The sequence below is a fragment of the Zonotrichia leucophrys genome, unplaced genomic scaffold, assembly GCF_028769735.1.
Source record: "Zonotrichia leucophrys gambelii isolate GWCS_2022_RI unplaced genomic scaffold, RI_Zleu_2.0 Scaffold_359_52520, whole genome shotgun sequence".
Classification (NCBI taxonomy): domain Eukaryota; kingdom Metazoa; phylum Chordata; class Aves; order Passeriformes; family Passerellidae; genus Zonotrichia; species Zonotrichia leucophrys.
Window position 1 is genome coordinate 12,125 of NW_026992564.1, and position 16,480 is coordinate 28,604.

General features: G+C 48.1%; 2 protein-coding genes across 2 annotated transcripts; one reads left to right on the plus strand and one right to left on the minus strand.

Annotated features, from left to right (window-relative positions):
* Nucleotides 1–1,171: 1,171 nt before the first annotated feature.
* Nucleotides 1,172–1,759, plus strand: LOC135441587 (olfactory receptor 14J1-like). Its single transcript, XM_064701145.1, has one exon. The coding sequence runs from the start codon at nt 1,172–1,174 to the stop codon at nt 1,757–1,759; it is 588 nt and encodes a 195-aa protein (XP_064557215.1).
* A 13,588-nt stretch (nt 1,760–15,347) lies between these two features.
* On the minus strand, nt 15,348–16,112 carry LOC135441588 (olfactory receptor 14J1-like). Its single transcript, XM_064701147.1, has one exon. It carries the CDS (start codon nt 16,110–16,112, stop codon nt 15,348–15,350), a length of 765 nt encoding a protein of 254 aa, XP_064557217.1.
* Between the last annotated feature and the right edge of the window lie 368 nt (nt 16,113–16,480).

Consider the following 16,480-nt stretch of genomic DNA (forward strand, 5'->3'; position numbering starts at 1 on the left):
TGTCCCTGAGATTTCAGTCCAGGCTGGGAGCTCCAATCCAGGGCTCAAACCTGTCCTAGAGCCTCTCTGTGTTATCTGAAAACCCCAGGGTGAGGCACAGAAGTTCTAGGTTGAGAAAATGCCTTGGGTTGGTGAAATGAGCCCTGTGTGCCCTTGGGTGCAAATGTGGGGCTGAGACTATAAGAAGGGGATGGACATTTGGTGGACTGTGGGGGATCCATCTGCTCTCAGCAGTGTCAGGATGGTTTTTAAAGGAAACATCAGAGCATTATCATCCTCTGTCTGAGAATGCTGAAAGCGCACAAAACCTGGGACATGACTTGGAGACAGAGCACCTCCCCTCACTCTCCACTCACCACCTTGCCTCAGACAACTCACTCTGTTCTCCCTGATGGCTGCAGAAATGCTGAGAGTTTCTGACATCCAAAGATAGTCAGCAGGAGAAAGGGGAGTATAAAAACTCAAGAATATTTAAACAGACTTTCCCATTCCTGGGGGTGCAGAAGTTAACAGGGCCTTCTGTGTTAACAGGGTTTCAAAGTGGAACACGAGGACAGGTCCCTGTCCTCCTCCCACATCTGCATAGCAATGTTGAATTATAAAAACACTGTATGTAGTTGCCCTGAACCTGAAGTCCCACTCAGGCACCAACAGGCAAGGCTCCCCACTTGGAGCTGAAGGAAAATCTGCTAGAAATTCAAAAGGGTGTCAGAGGGTAACCGGAGAAGGGTCTGTAGGAAAAGCCTTTGATTTTGCTGGAAGAAGTTCCTCCTAACCTGTCACTGACTTTTCTCCATGATCAGCTCCCCAAGTACACTCTCAGCAAATGTCCAACAGCAGCTCCATCCAACACTTCCTCCTGCTGGCATTGGCAGACACGCGGCAGCTGCAGCTCCTGCACTTCTGCCTCTTGCTGGGCATCTCCCTGGCTGCCCTCCTGGCCAACGGCCTCATCATCAGCGCCGTAGCCTGCGGCCACCACCTGCACACGCCCATGTTCTTCTTCCTGCTCAACCTGGCCCTCAGCGACCTGGGCATGATCTGCACCACTGTCCCCAAAGCCATGCACAATTCCCTCTGGGACACCAGGGACATCTCCTACACTGGATGTGCTGCACAGGTTTTCTTTTTTGTGTTCTATGGTGTAACAGAGCTTTACCTCCTGACCATCATGTGCTACGACCGCTACGTGTCCATCTGCAAACCCCTGCACTACGGGACCCTCCTGGGCAGCAGAGCTTGTGCCCACATGGCAGCAGCTGCCTGGGCCAGTGCCTTTCTCTATTCACTGCTGCACACAGCCAATACATTTTCCCTGCCCCTGTGCCATGGAAATGCCCTGGGGCAGTTCTTCTGTGAAATCCCACAGATCCTCAAGCTCTCCTGCTCCAAATCCTATCTCAGGGAACTTGGGCTCATTGCTGTAAGTGCCTGTTTGGTATTTGGCTGCTTTGTGTTCATTGTTTTCTCCTATGTGGAGATCTTCAGGGTTGTGCTGAGGATCCCCTCTGAGCAGGGACGGTACAAAGCCTTTTCCACCTGCCTTCCTCACCTGGCTGTGGTCTCTCTGTTCCTCAGCACTTCAGTGTTTGCTCACCTGAAACCCCTCTCCATCTCCTCCCCATCCCTGGATCTGGCCCTGTCAGTTCTGTACTCGGTGGTGCCTCCAGCCCTGAACCCCCTCATCTACAGCCTGAGGAATCAGGAGCTCAAGGCTGCAGTGTGGACACTGAGGACTGGATGGTTACAGAAACATTAAAGTGCTGTTCAATTTCTTCCAATCACTTCTAATAAAAGTCAATTTTGATAATTTTTGTTGGTTTGCTTGAATGGTTTTTTTTCTAATTTTTTAATATAGACAAAAAAGAAATGTAATTGTTTGTGCCATATCTCATTTTGTTTCTCTCCACCTTTCCTGTGGTCACAGACTGTGTCTATGAGGGGCGTTGCTCTCAGTGCCTTTAAATGAACTAAAGGACCTCCCAGCAAAGTTTTCTGCAGAGATGCCCTTTTGTTGCCTTCCCTGGAGCTGCAGCAGCAATGTCTGTGTGCAGAGCTGGGGACAGATCAGTGCTGGCCCAGCAGCTGTGCCCAGCAGCAGCAGCACTTGGTGTTGCCAGTGCTGCTGCCGTGGCCCTGCCCCGCTGCCCTGGTGGCCCTGGTGTTGCTGCAGGGCCTGAGTGCTCTCGGGGCCGGGCACAGCCCTGGGGGTGGCAGTGCCGGGGCTGCAGCAGGGACAGGCCATGGGCACTGCTGGGGCAGCGCTGATGCCTCAGCCCAGGCCCTGGGGGCTCCAGGCTCCTTGCCCAGGCTCTCTCAAGAACACACCCAGGCCAATGCTCAGCATAGAAATACCCCCGTGAGCAGCCCCAGGCTGGCTGTGTTGCAGGCTGGGGGCAAACAGCATGACTGGGGCTCTGCAAGGGCCCTGGGGCAGATGGGAAGGAGCAGCAGAGCAGGGGCTGATCCATCCCCAGTGCGCTGCACAGCCCAGGGCAGCGTCCCAGAGCGTCCTGATGGAGCTGCCAACAACATCCCCCCTCTGCAGCCCTGGCCTCTCCCCCAGCTCACACAGGTGCCCCATCCTTGCAGGCACAGACACGGCAGCACTGGCTCAGCAGCCCCTGTTTGCATTGCACACAGCAGGGGGAGCACCCCCATGCTGTTGGTGTGGGGACATGAACCTGAGGGAGCACAAATGCCATCAGCCCCTGGGGCCAGCAAGGGCTGGGGGACACCAGGGAAACCACTCAGCTTTGTCCTGGCCTCTGCAGTCAGCCAGAGAGTTTGTTCCCATCAGCTGGGAGCTTCCTGTCCCACTGCAGACGCTGTTGCTCAGAGCCAGGGCTGCCTAGCTGCCACCCCTCAATTGCCCTGACCATTTCCTCTGCTTCATCTTTGCTTTCTCTATTCTTCGTGATTCCAGTTTCTTCCTATTGCCCACCCCTGTTCCCTCCCCTGCAAACATCCCATCTCTGTTTTCCCTTTGCTCTCTGGCCCCACTCCTCATTGCAGTTCCTGACTTGGCACCATGGGAACGTCCCTAGGCGAGCAGGATCATCCTACAAGTGCTGCAGGAATTGTCTGCAGGCTCCTGCAGTGCCTGGTGCTGCTCCCTTGCCAGAGGCACCCCAGGCCAGGGGGGCACATCTGGGCTGCTGTGTCTGGCTCTGGGGCTCCCTGTTCTGGGCAGTGAGGAGGAGCTGCAGAGGCTCTGCAGGACTGACAGGATGGGCTTTGGGGCTGGCAGGAGAAGCTGAGGGACCTGGGCTGCTGTAGCTTCTCAAGAGGAGGCCTAGGGCTCATTGTGCAAGTGCTCCAAGGGGGGTTCCAGAGAATCCCAGAATCAGCAGGGTTGGGAAAGACCTTGGAGATCATCAAGTTAAACTGTGCCCTGGCACTGCCTTTTGTCCTCTGAGCCTCCTCCTCTCCAGGATAAACAACCCCAGCTCCCTCAGCCACTCCTCACAGGACTTGTGTTCCAGACCTCTCCCCAGTCTTGTTGCCCTTCTCTGGACACGCTCCAGCCCCTCCATGTCCTTCCTAAACTGGGGGCCCAGAACTGGACACAGCACTTGAGGTGCGGCCCAGCCAATGCAGAGCACAGGGGAAGAATCTCTGCCCTGCTCCTGCTGGCCACACCATTGCTGATCCGGGCCAGGAACCATTGGCCTTCTTGCCCACCTGGGCACACTGCTGCCTCATGTCCAGCCTGCTGTCCGTCAGTCCCTGCAGGTCCTTTTCTGCCCTTCTGCTCTCCAGCCACTCTGTCCCCAGCCTGTAGCGCTGCAGGGGTTGCTGTGGCCAAAGTGCATGACCTGGCACTTGGACTTGTGAAACCTCACCTTGTTGGATTTGGCCCCTGCATCTATCCTGTCCAGGAGCCCTGCTCCTAGCATGAGCCCAGTTGCTGCCCCTGTGTGCTTCCAGTTTCCTTGTCATTCCCAGGATGATCCTGGTCACTTCCCCTCACTCCTGGCAGGATCCCTCTTCCTCCCAGTATGAGCCCAGTTGTTCCCAGTCATTCCCCATTTTGATGCAATTTGTCCCCAACGTGGTCCCAGTTGCTCCCACTTTCATCCAGTGTGTTCCCAGTTCTACCAATTGCCCCTAGTATAGTCCCAGTAACTGCCAGTATAATCCCAGTCTCTCCCAGCAGGACCCCAGTCACTCACACTTGCCCCCAGTTGCCCCCCAACACAGTCCCATTTCCCCCAGCACATTCCCAGTGGCTCAGTTTGGTCCTGTTGCCCGAATGATAAAGGACTCAAAACTCGGATAAGTTTTGTGCGGCGCTTTATTGAAGGGTCCGGGGGCCTGCGGACTAGCGTCCCCAAAAACAGAACCCCGAAATTCACACATGGGTGTTTTCCTTTTATATACATGCAATTCATAACAAAGTCTCCAAGAAACAGTGGCCCTTCGCAAAGTCTCCAAGAAACAGTGGACCTTCGCCAAACTACGGACCCTTGTAATACATTCCCTAGTTCACGAGCAAAATCATAAATCTTCTACCTGTCCTATTGTATGCTATCCCCAAACCGGTTAGTCTTCTTACTCTCCTACCCTGGCTTAATGTTTATTAGGTTTCTAAAGCTACTTGCCAGGGTTACACAAAACTCAATCACATAATATCAACGGCTACAAAATTATTTTTACAAACCAATTCACACAAAACTCATAACTAAACTATAATAAAACATTTTGCTAAATTTCATTTCTTTTCCAACATTTCCCCCCTTTTGAGCATCCTTCAGTCCTGCTGCAAGGATGCTCAACCAACGGTACTGACAGTAACATCTTCATAACGAGGTGGGGGATGTTCTTCATTCTGCCGCCCGCGGGTCATCGCCTTCAGCAACCGGAGAGATCGCTTCTTTTCCTTTACGATCACACCTAAAAGGCATCTATATACAATCCATATAGTCACCAAAAATACTAAAAGCATTAGTACATACTGTATAGCAGAAGTAATCCAGCCAGACAGGTGAAGCCCCAAAGAATCAAATACTGCTCCTATACAATTATGCTGTGCTTCCTTTTCAATTTCCTTGGTTTTTGTTTCCACTTCTGCCAATTGGGAAATATCTTTTTCCACTTCAAGTGTAACATTTGGAATGTGTACACAGCAATGATCTACTCTCCTACTCAGGTAATCACAAACTCCATGTTCTTTTAACAGTAGCAAATCCAATGCCATTCTGTTTTGTAAGGTCATTCTTGATGTAGCTTGCAATTGCAAATTTAGGTCTTTAAATCCCTTCTTAGTAGCTGCTGCCAATCTTTCTGTCTGTCCTAACAAGTTGTTGAGCATTTCTCTATTTCGATATGTTGCTATCGGAGGGAATAATGACTCTAATATCCACCCAAATTGTACTCCTGTGCCAGGTTCATGCCACTGCTCCTCTAGAGATTCTTCCCTCTTTTTAAGTCCTTTCCTTTGAATCAATCTATTCTGCTTCCAGTATGGACACAACGTGGGAACCCCTAGGGTAATTTGTGTTACTGATCCATCTAAAGATAAATGTGTGGTCCACTGTCCGTGTCCCAACACCCAGACTAGATTTCCAGGACTGTGCACTGTAGTATAGCTGCAATCTATAGGTCCATCCATGGAGTCTCTGCTAACCGTGTGATTATACCCCCTACACTCACATCTCCATTTTAATGCCATTTTCACCGGTACCAATCTAATTCGGTCTTCCGGTGTATCACATGTAAAAACCTCAGTACAATTCCAATCCTCTTTCTGCGGTCTGAACTCTCGGGAAGATGTAGACGTGATGATGGCCCTATAATGTGACTGATTCTTTACCCCTGACCATTGGATGCACCATTGTACTTCCCCAAGGTAACTATAGTGTTCCAAAACACTGGGTCCCCACAATGTCTTCTAACTTTTCCAGGTATCAAAATTCTGTGTGATATTCTGACAACTCATCTCATTTTGTTGGGATTTTGTTCTTATTCGTACTGTATTGCATGGCTCATCTACTGGGGTTGCAATCAAACACCTCCTGGTATTTTGAATCCAACCAAAATGATTTGGTTTCATTTCACATTCCTCTTTAGTCATAGCCCGAATGGTCATGCACAAATCCCTCCATACCTCTACTTGTTTGAGAACTGACTGGCAGGACCATGAAACATTCTTGAATGATTCAGGCATTTTGGTTACCGGTATTATTCCCCAGGGAATTGGTTCACCTGCAGCCTGTGGTAATGGCAGACAAGCTGTTATTTTAGTCACGTTCTGCATGATCCCAAAATCTCTAATTAATCCTACCACTAGGTTTTCCTGCTCAGCATTTCGTTCTATTGTATCATTAGCCTCCCGTCTTCTCCTTCCACCGTGTCCCTGTGAGGATGACATCATTCTGTCATGCCTCCACCATGCATTCTCTATTCTAGGATTAGTGACATTCAACCACCCACAACCTTTGCCTCCCTTCTCTCACCAACTGGTCCCGTCCTCTACTCTGTCCCAGGTCAGTTCCCTATTTTGCTTCCTCCCAGCACGATCCCTTGTCCATGGCAAAACACTCATACTCACTCTTTTGTAATCAAAACTATCCCGTATTTTGACCAAACATGTATATTCTCCTGTATCGTTTGTGGTTACCTTAGTAAGATTCAGTACCGTGTTTCCTTGTTGTTTATCCTGATCCCAACCGACTTCTGTCTTGCCTCGGCTTCTTTCAGCCCCCCGTTGCCATATTGCAATAACTTCACTGGCCTCAACTTTCTGGCTGTGAAATACAACACAAGTTAATTGAACATCCATCCCTTCTATGGCTGTAACCTTTGTTTCTTTAGCCTGTACTAAAATAGACCCTTGAACGGGTACCAGTCTCATGATTACTAGCAGCAATATAATTAAGAAGGCGGCTTTGCGCGGAAGATCATCCGGGTTGGAGACACTATCTGGGTTTTCTCATTGGAACGGTGCCTTCTTTACCCTGGTGTAATGGATCCAAGCGTCCATCTCCTGGACCTTCACCGTCGTGTAGGTCGTCATCATCACCTGGTGGGGTCTGCTCCATGATTCCCGTAGCGGATCCGTAATCTACTTCTTGATGTACACTTGGTCCCCAGGCTGGATGTCGTGGACAGAGTTCTCCAGCGTGAGCGGTTTATTCCACTGTAACGTATTTCTTAAAGAATTCAAGATTTTATTAAGTGACATAACATATTCTGCAATTGCCTGATCCCTACTCACATGTACCTCCCCTTTTAATACAGTTGCATGATATGGTTTGCCGTATAGTATCTCATATGGACTTACGCTTACCTTTTCCCTCGGTTTAATTCGAATCCTGAGTAGGGCCAAAGGCAAAGCCTGAGGCCAGTGCAGTTTAGCTTCTTGGCAAATCTTTTTGATTTGTCCTTTCAGAGTTTGATTCATTCTTTCCACCTGCCCACTAGACTGAGGTCTCCAGGGAGTATGCAAATTCTAGGTTATGTCTAACATCCGTGCTAATTCCTGCACTACCCCGGCTATAAAATGTGGACCCCTATCTGATGACAATCCTAAGGGTACTCCAAATCTTGGTATTATTTCTTTTAACAAGGTTTTTACCACCTCCTTAGCCTGATTAGTTCTACACGGAAAAGCTTCTGGCCACCCTGAAAACGTACATACGTACACTAACAAGTATCTGTATCCCTGTGCCCTAGGCAATTCAGAAAAATCAACTTGCCAATAATCTCCTGGCTGTGGCCCAATTTGCAACTTTCCCATTTGTATTTGTCTCCTAACTACTGATTATTTTTCAAACATACCGGGCACATTGCATTAACTCTTTTTGCCATTGTTAACATCTGATTAGAGATTATCTCATTCTTTAAAAATTTTACCAATGCTTCTGCCCCCCAATGGCATTTATTATGTTCTGATTCCAAAATAAATTTCATTATGCGAGTCGGTACCACTATTTGTCCCATCGGCGTAACATACCACCCGAGCTGATTCCTCTGTGCCCCTAGCAAGTTTATTAGTTTTCCATCTTCTATTGAATATTTGGGCTCCTGATTCAGGTATGGGGTAGCCGGATTTGTTCTTACCGGTACCAATGCCATTTGAGTCCATACTTCCCGTGCCACTTGCCGTGCTGTAACATCAGCAAATCGATTTCCTCTGTAAACTTCTCCTTCCGCATTCTGATGTCCTTTAACATGCATTACTGCAACTGCTTTGGGACTATGTACCACATCCAGTAGCTGTAGCACTTCCTCCCGGTGCTTGATGTTGTCCCTGTGAATTCAAAAGCCTCCTTTCTTTCCATAACGCCCATGCACATGAACCACACCAAAGGCATATTTAGAATCTGTCCAGATATTAACCCTTTTGTCCTTGCTCAAGTACAGAGCTCTGGTGAGTCCAATCACCTCTGCCTTCTGGGCCGAAGTTCCAGGTAACAAAGCCTTTGCTTCTATTACCTGATCCGATGTTACCACTGCATACCCAGCATAGCGAGTCCCATTCTCGACAAAACTGGATCCATCAGTGTATAGCTCCCATTCAGGGTCTTCCAATGGTTCATCCTTTAGGTCGGGTCTGCTGGCATACACTTGTTCAATTACCTCCATGCAATCGTGCACCAGTCCCCCAGCCTCCTGGTCACTGCGTAAAAACTCTGCTGGATTAACATGGTTAGTAGTCTTTATTTCAATATCATCCTGCTCTCTCAGGATAGCCTGGTATTGCAACATTCGACTTGATGATAGCCAGTGACCCCCCTTTTGCTCCAAAACAGCCATGACCATATGGGGAACAAACACTTTCATTTTTGCCCCCAAAGTCAATTTCCGGGCCTCTTGAATAAGGATTATTGTTGCCACCATGGCTTGTAAACATGAGGGCCACCCGGAACTTACCGAATCCAGTTGTTTAGAGAAGTATCCTACCGGCCTCTTCCATGATCCCACCTTCTGGGTGAGGACCCCCAATGCCAGTTTTTGCCTCTCATTCACATACAACTGGAATTCCTTGGTCAGGTCAGTGAGCCCTAGGGCTGGGGCCTCTTTTAGTGCCTGCTTCAATTCCTGGAAGGCCTTCTTTTGTTGTGTCGTCCATTCCAACCGATGCTGCTTCAAGGCCTCATACAGTGGCTTGGCTAGGAGACCGAAATTCATGATCCACAGTCGACACCATCCCACCATTCCTAGAAAAGATCTCAATTCCTGATGGTTACGAGGCAAAGGAATAGCACATATTGCCTCTATTCGGTTAACTCCCAAACGTCTCTGCCCTTGTGTGATCTCACAACCGAGATCAATAATGCTATTTTTGATCAATTGAGCCTTTTCCTTAGAGACCCTGTACCCTGCTTGGCCAAGCATATTAAGTAATTTAATTGTTAATTCCACACACGTCCCTTTCCTTAGTGGCCAGAAAAATGTCGTCCACGTACTGCAGGACTACATACAAGGATGGAGATATTGTTACCTGGGTTGTCTTCCATTCCTCCAGCTCCTTGGCCAGTTGATTTCCAAAAATAGTAGGGCTGAGCTTAAATCCTTGTGGGAGTCTAGTCCACGTAAGCTGCCTCTTTCTCCCAAAATCAGGACTCTCCCACTCGAAGGCAAAATATTTCCTACTCTCTACTGCCAGTGGGATGCAGAAGAAAGCATCTTTAAGATCAATCACAGAGAACCATTTAAACTCTTCCGATACAGATGTTAACAATGTGTAAGGATTAGCAACAACTGGATGTATGTTCTTTACTATTTCATTAATAGCTCCCAAGTCCTGTACCAAATGACATTTACCATTAGGCTTTTTCACTGGAAAAATTGGAGTATTATACTCCGATTCACATTCCTGTAATATTCCTTGAACCAAAAATTGTTTAATTAACGGGGCTACTCCCCTCCTTGCCTCAAGCTTCAAGGGGTATTGCTTTACCCTCACTGGTCGGGCCCCTTCCTTTAGTTCCACCTTTACTGGCTGGGCAGCTTTAGATTTTCCGGGGACCCCTGACTCCCACACCCAGGGTACTACAGCCTGCTCAATTTCTTCTGGAATAGGAGAGGCATCCACTTCCTTAATCACAAAAATGCCTGCTATTTGTTCCTCAGGTATCTCCAATTTCACCCTTCCCCCTTCAAATATTATTTTCACATTATATTAAGTCGGGACAATAGGTCTCTGCCAAGAAGGGGTGTGGGGAAATTTGGCATATACAAAAATTGATGATCTAATTCTTTCCCCCCAAACCTAAGATTTAAAGGTTGTAAAAATGGTTGTTCCCCTAGCTTCCCTGTTGCCCCCACCACCTGTACCGTTGTGTCACTCAAAGGCCCCAATAGTCTATTAAGTACAGAATATGTAGCTCCAGTGTCTACCATAAATTCCTGACCTTTCCCATTTATCTCTAAAACTATCCTCAGACCCCTGTCTAGTCAGCTCTGATTTTGATAATTTCCCAAAACTAGTGCTTGAGCGGCCTCTGCTGGTCCTCCCATAAATCCTCCCACATGAGTATTCCCTATTAATCCCATGTTACCCCCTCTAACCAGGCATTCATTTTTCCAGTGCCCCAGTTGTCGGCAAAATGCACACTGGTTTGGATCAAACCTCCCCGTGTTAGGTGCAAACCCAAATCCTCCCCGACCTCTCGCCATCCCCCTCTGTCTGTGATTAGCTCCTCCTCGACCTCGTCCCCTAATGAATTTTCCTCCTGCCCCTGTCTGTTGCATTACAGCCAGAATACTAGCTTGTTGTCTTTTTGCAGTTTCTTTTTCCCTGTTGTTGTATACCTTCCACGCTACCTCCAACATTTTATCCAAATTCTGAGTGTCCTCCCCTTCCAGTTTTGTAACTTTTTCCTAATATCCTCTTGTGATTGCCCTAAAAACAATAATGCCAATTGAAGTTTCCCTGATTGATCTTCTACATCTAAATTAGTAAACTTCCGAGCCATGTCTTTTAATCGTTCCAAAAAGGCAGACGGAGATTCGTTCTTGTCCTGCTTAACCGAATGGAACTTAGACCAATTCATAGTCTTAGGTATTCCTGTTCTAATTCCTTCCACCAACAATTCCTGATATCGTTTTACAGCCCTTATTCCTCCCGTAGAGTTTGGATCCCACCTGGGTTCCTCACTCGGCACTAACTCATCAACTGTTTCATTTAGTTGTCGCAACCGAATCTCCTCACAAGCCTTTTCTCTCCTGGCTTTAATAACCATTTCCTTTTCTGTGGAATCCATTATAGTATCTAATAATACCTGTAAATCATTCCAGTCCGGATTCTGAGTTTTTATCACCATTTTAACCACCCTTGCTACTCTTTCAGGGTCCTCCCGATAACTCCCAGCCGATTGTTTCCATATTACCAAGTCCCCTGGAGAGAAAGGCACCTTTATAAGTATCCTTTCTCCCTGTGGTCCCACAGCTTCCCTTAACGGCGCAATTAACTGTGGCCCCTTCTGCCCCTTCCTTGCTTGGCGAGTCCGCTCTGCTAACGGAGTTCTTTTAACACTCTCATTCTTTTCACCATCACTATCACTCTCACTAGATCCCATTTTTATAGATATATCAGCAGGGGGAGCAGGGAGCACATTAGGAGCAACTGGACCCCTCGGAGGTGCTACACAATAGGACAAATCTTCCTCAGTCGGGAAATACAAATCACGCTCCTTTCTTTCTTTACATCCAACACACCCTCTCTCATCATTCACCTCTAAAACCAAAATACCACACTCCTTTTTGCCATTCTTCTTTCCGATATAAAACGAAAAACAAATCTAAATATGGTATTTCATCCCATTTCTCATTCCTCCTTAAAAATTGCATCAAAGATTCCATTATCCCAAATTCCAGTGTACCATTCACCAGCCATCTCGCTTCCCCAATCTCATATTCAGGCCACCAACGATTGAAATAATCTATCATTTTACTCTTATCTAATTCTTGAGAATATCCTTCACCTTTCCATTGTTTCAATATACAACCTAATGGCGTATTTCCAGGTATTTTTTCATTGGCCTGCACTAAGGTTTTAAAAGTTTTAAAAGACATCATATTACAGCCTTTAATTTTTAATTCCACCTTTAGTCCCAATAAACCAATATACCTTCTCGCCGTCCTTCCCCAAGAAAAAAACAATAGGAGGCGAGTTCCGGACCTGCGTACCTTAGACATCTTATGGCCGGAGCCTAGGCTTTTTTTCCATTAACCACCAAATCCAAATCCAATTGTCACCTTTTTCCAATATAAAGCGCCTTTGGGCTTACCTTATGCAGTCGTCCGACCGGCGCGGGGGGGTCGGGCACGACCAGATGACTCTTCCGAGAAATGCTCGGCGCCGGCTTGGAGTAGATTGAGACGTGAGCTGCCCCAGCCACCCTCGGAGTCCTGCCGCGGTCGCCAAAAAACTGTTGCCCGATTGATAAAGGATACAAAACTTGGATAAGTTTTGTGCGGCGCTTTCTTGAAGGGCCCGGGGGCCTGCGGACTAGCATCCCCAAAATCAGAGCCCCGAAATTCACTCAAGGGTGGTTTCCTTTTATAACATGCAATTCATAACAAAGTCTCCAAGAAACAGTGGCCCTTTGCCAAACTACGGACCCTTGTAATACATTCCCTAGTTCACGAGCAAAATCATAAATCTTCTACCTGTCCTATTGTATGCTGCCCCCAAACCGGTTAGTCTTCTTACTCTCCTACCCTAGTTTAATGTTTATTAAGTTCCTAAGGCTACTTGCCAAGGTTACACAGAACTCAACACATAATATCAATGGCTACAAAATTATTTTTACAAACCAATTCACACAAAACTCATAACTAAACTATAATAAAACATTTTGCTAAATTTCATTTCTTTTCCAACAAAAGTGTCCCCCAAGAGCTTTCCCAGACCCCCAAACATGGTATTCGAGTCACTTTCGGGAGTACGGCTCCCATCATGCTCCGCGGTGCATGCCCAGCGCTATTCCAGCCAGGACTTCATCTCCCGTCATGCCCTGCTCACCACCGAGAGCCATTGCAGCTGCGCCTCGAACTCCCGTGATGCTCCGCGGCCCCTTTAAATCGTATGATACCCGCGCCTACAACTCCCATCACCCCTCGCGCCCCGTTCCAGCCCCCGTCAGAGCCCCCCAAGGGCCCGCCCGGACCCCGAAGGGCCCCAAATTCCCCTCCCTGACCTCCAAGGGCCCCCCTGGACCCCCAAGTGCTGCCCCGGACCCCGAACTGTCCCTCAGAATCCCTGAGTGCCCCTCCAAGTGCCCACCCGGCTCCCCCAAGTGTCCTCCAGACCCTCAAGTTCTCTCTGAATTCCCTCCCCAGACCCAAAACTGCCCCAAATGTGCCCCAGAAATGTCTCCATGGACCCCAAAGTGCCGCCCCTTGACCCTATTAGGGAAATAGTTTATAAAAATGGTGCCAAAAGGCCTACAAATATTATTAGTTACCATAAACAGGAAGAAATAAATAGCCAATAAAGCTTAATTAATTAATGAACGGTATTGTGTTTACTTTGAACTAATGAGAAACAATTTTTTTGGTTGCTAAAATTGTATTGATTTTAAAATATAAAAATTAGGTAGTAAAATATTGAATAATAGTATCATAATTAGAATAATTTAAACATAATTTTGTTACTTCATTAAATTTTATTTAGAAGGAAAAATGCTTAAATTTTTTTCATGTTTTGTGATGTGAGATATGGTGAGGTTTGGGGTGAGGAGCAGCTTGTCCAAACAGGCTCAGCCTGCGAGGGGCTCATTCTTCTCCTTGCCCAGACCTCCTAAGGAGACATTCAGCATCAAGATCACTTGGGGAATGCTTCTGTCAGCTCTTGTCTGAAATGAAAAGTAAAAAAATATTTCCTTGACTAAAACCAAAAATCATGAGATGCATTTTGGAATCTCCCTCCTGAAGAAAACTCCGAACTGACTCAATCACTGCACAAACCCTGGAGACCCAAAGACAATGGAAGGAGGACAAAGAGCTCGTGAGCGCTTTCTGTATTTTAATCAGTCCCACGCTGGATTTGGGGCTGGCTCCGGGAGCCTCGGGCACGCAGAGAAGGATGGAGAAGCTGCTCAAGGAGGCAGCAGCAAAACTCCAAGTCCCTTGGAGCAGCACTGGGCCCCAGTGAGGGCAGGGAGTGCCAAAGGCTGCCCAGGGACTGCGGAGAGTAGATCCTTGAGGCCAGGATTGCAGGCAGCCAAAGGCTCTGAGCAGGGAACTGCAATGCTGAGCAAGCCCTGGGCTGGTTGGGGGAACAGAAAGGCCAAGCCCAGAGCCCAGCCTGGGACAGCAGGGCCTGTCCCTCACGGGTGGCTGGGGCTGTTTGTGGGGCAGTGGGATGTGAGGGGCAGCAAGGACAAATGTCATAAACCTGTGTGACACTCCAGATCCTCATGGAACCAAAGGGCCAGTGGGACACAGTGGGAAGTTGTGGAACCAAGGGGATCATTGTGGCACTGTTGGGGCCCATGGAAGCAAGGGGCCAGTGGGACACTGTGGGGCCTCATGGAAACAAGAGGCCATTGTGAGCCTGCAGGGCTGGAACACCCCAGAACACTGAAATGATGGGGGTAACTGTTGGGGCACCAGGGTAGCTCTAGATCCAATGGCGTCAGGAACCCACGTCTGAAGAGAGGAACCCACTTGCCGCGGCAAAAAGTCCAAATATGGACAACACTGGACAAATCCAGACCAGCCTTTTTATTTATTAGCACATCAGCCTCAGAACATTGTTAGATGTTAACAGCTTGCTGGCCTAATGGGAAATGCCCCCGAAGGTGGGATAAAACGGAATGACATAAAATCATCTCAGTTTAGATTTCAGCCAATCACACCAAAACAAGACATATTGACAAGCTTTCCATCCAACCTTATAAAACATACGTAATCGTAGTTAAAACAAAGGCTATTTCATAAGAAACAAAGAACAGAGCTCTATTCACAGGAACATTCTAAAAATATACATTAAATAAACTTGTTGCCATCCTAAAACCAAACCTACAAAGTCTTATTGTTATTTGTCACGTCTACTGCTTGGGAAACTTTTCTGCTTGCTTGGGAAACTTTCCTGCTGTAACAGAAGTTCGGGCCCACATCCTGAGGCCTAAATACTCTTTTTTAACCATTTCCTAAAAACCCTCTGACTTTATGGATTCCCACACCACCAAGAATGCAGCCCCTCATTGACACAGTCTGTGGCCACAGGGAAGGTGGAGAGAAGCAAAATGAGAAATGGCACAAACACTGGCATATCTTTGTGGAGAAGATTAAGAAACTAAAACACAGACAAAAATTTTCAAAATGAAAAACAACAAGAATTATCAAAGATAACTTTTATTACAAGTGATTTGTAGAAATTGGCCAGCAGTTTAATGTTTCTGATACCATCCAATCATCAGTCTCCTCACTGCAGCACTGAGCTCCTGGTTCCTCAGGCTGTAGATGAGGGGGTTAAGGGCTGGAGGCACCACTGAGTACAGAACTGACAGGGCCATGTCCAGAGATGGGAAGGAGATGGAGGGAGGCTTCAGGTGGGCGAATATGGCAGTGCTGACGAACAGGAAGATGACAGCCAGGTGAGGGAAGCAGGTGGAAAAGGCTTTGTGCCGTCCCTGCTCAGAGGGGATCCTCAGCACAGCCCTGAAGATCTGCACATAGGAGAAAACAATGAACACAAAACAGCCAAGTGCTAAACAGGTACTGACAGCAATGAGCCAAAGTTCCTTGAGGTTGGAGTGTGAGCAGGAGAGCTTGAGGATCTGGGGGATTTCACAGAAGAACTGGCCCAGGGCATTGCCATGGCACAGGGGCAGGGAAAATGTATTGGCTGTGTGCATGAGAGCAGTGAGAAAGCCACTGACCCAGGCAGCTGCTGCCATGTGGGCACAAGCTCTGCTGCCCAGGAGGGTCCCGTAGTGCAGGGGTTTGCAGATGGACACGTAGCGGTCGTAGCACATTACGGTCAGGAGGGAAAGCTCTGCTACAATAAAGAAGAGAACGAAAAATAGCTGTGCAGCACATCCAGTGTAGGAGATGTCCCTGGTGTCCCAGAGGGAATTGTGCATGACTTTAGGGACAGTGGTGCAGATGAAGCCCAGGTCGCTGAGGGCCAGGTTGAGCAGGAAGAAGAACATGGGCGTGTGCAGGTGGTGGCCGCAGGCTACGGCGCTGATGATGAGGCCGTTGGCCAGGAGGGCAGCCAGGGAGATGCCCAGCAAGAGGCAGAAGTGCAGGAGCTGCAGCTGCCGCGTGTCTGCCAATGCCAGCAGGAGGAAGTGCCTGATGGAGCTGCTGTTGGACATTGGCAGTGCCTTGGCACACAGATCTGTATAAAAATTATCCATGGAATAGTTGGGTTTGGAGAGGACTTTAAATATCCCAGCACAGCCTGGGGGCACTTTCCCCCCACTGCCTGCCCAGGGCTCTGCTGCCTGGAGCTGTCCCTGCCAGCAGCTGCTCCCTGTGCCCAGGGCTGGGCCCTGCCAGTGCTGCCAGAGCCCAG

Excerpts from the sequence above, each read along its gene's own strand:
- LOC135441587 (XM_064701145.1), top strand. The coding sequence starts at position 1,172 with ATGTGCTACGACCGCTACGTGTCCATCTGCAAACCCCTGCACTACGGG.
- LOC135441588 (XM_064701147.1), bottom strand. The coding sequence starts at position 16,112 with ATGTTCTTCTTCCTGCTCAACCTGGCCCTCAGCGACCTGGGCTTCATC.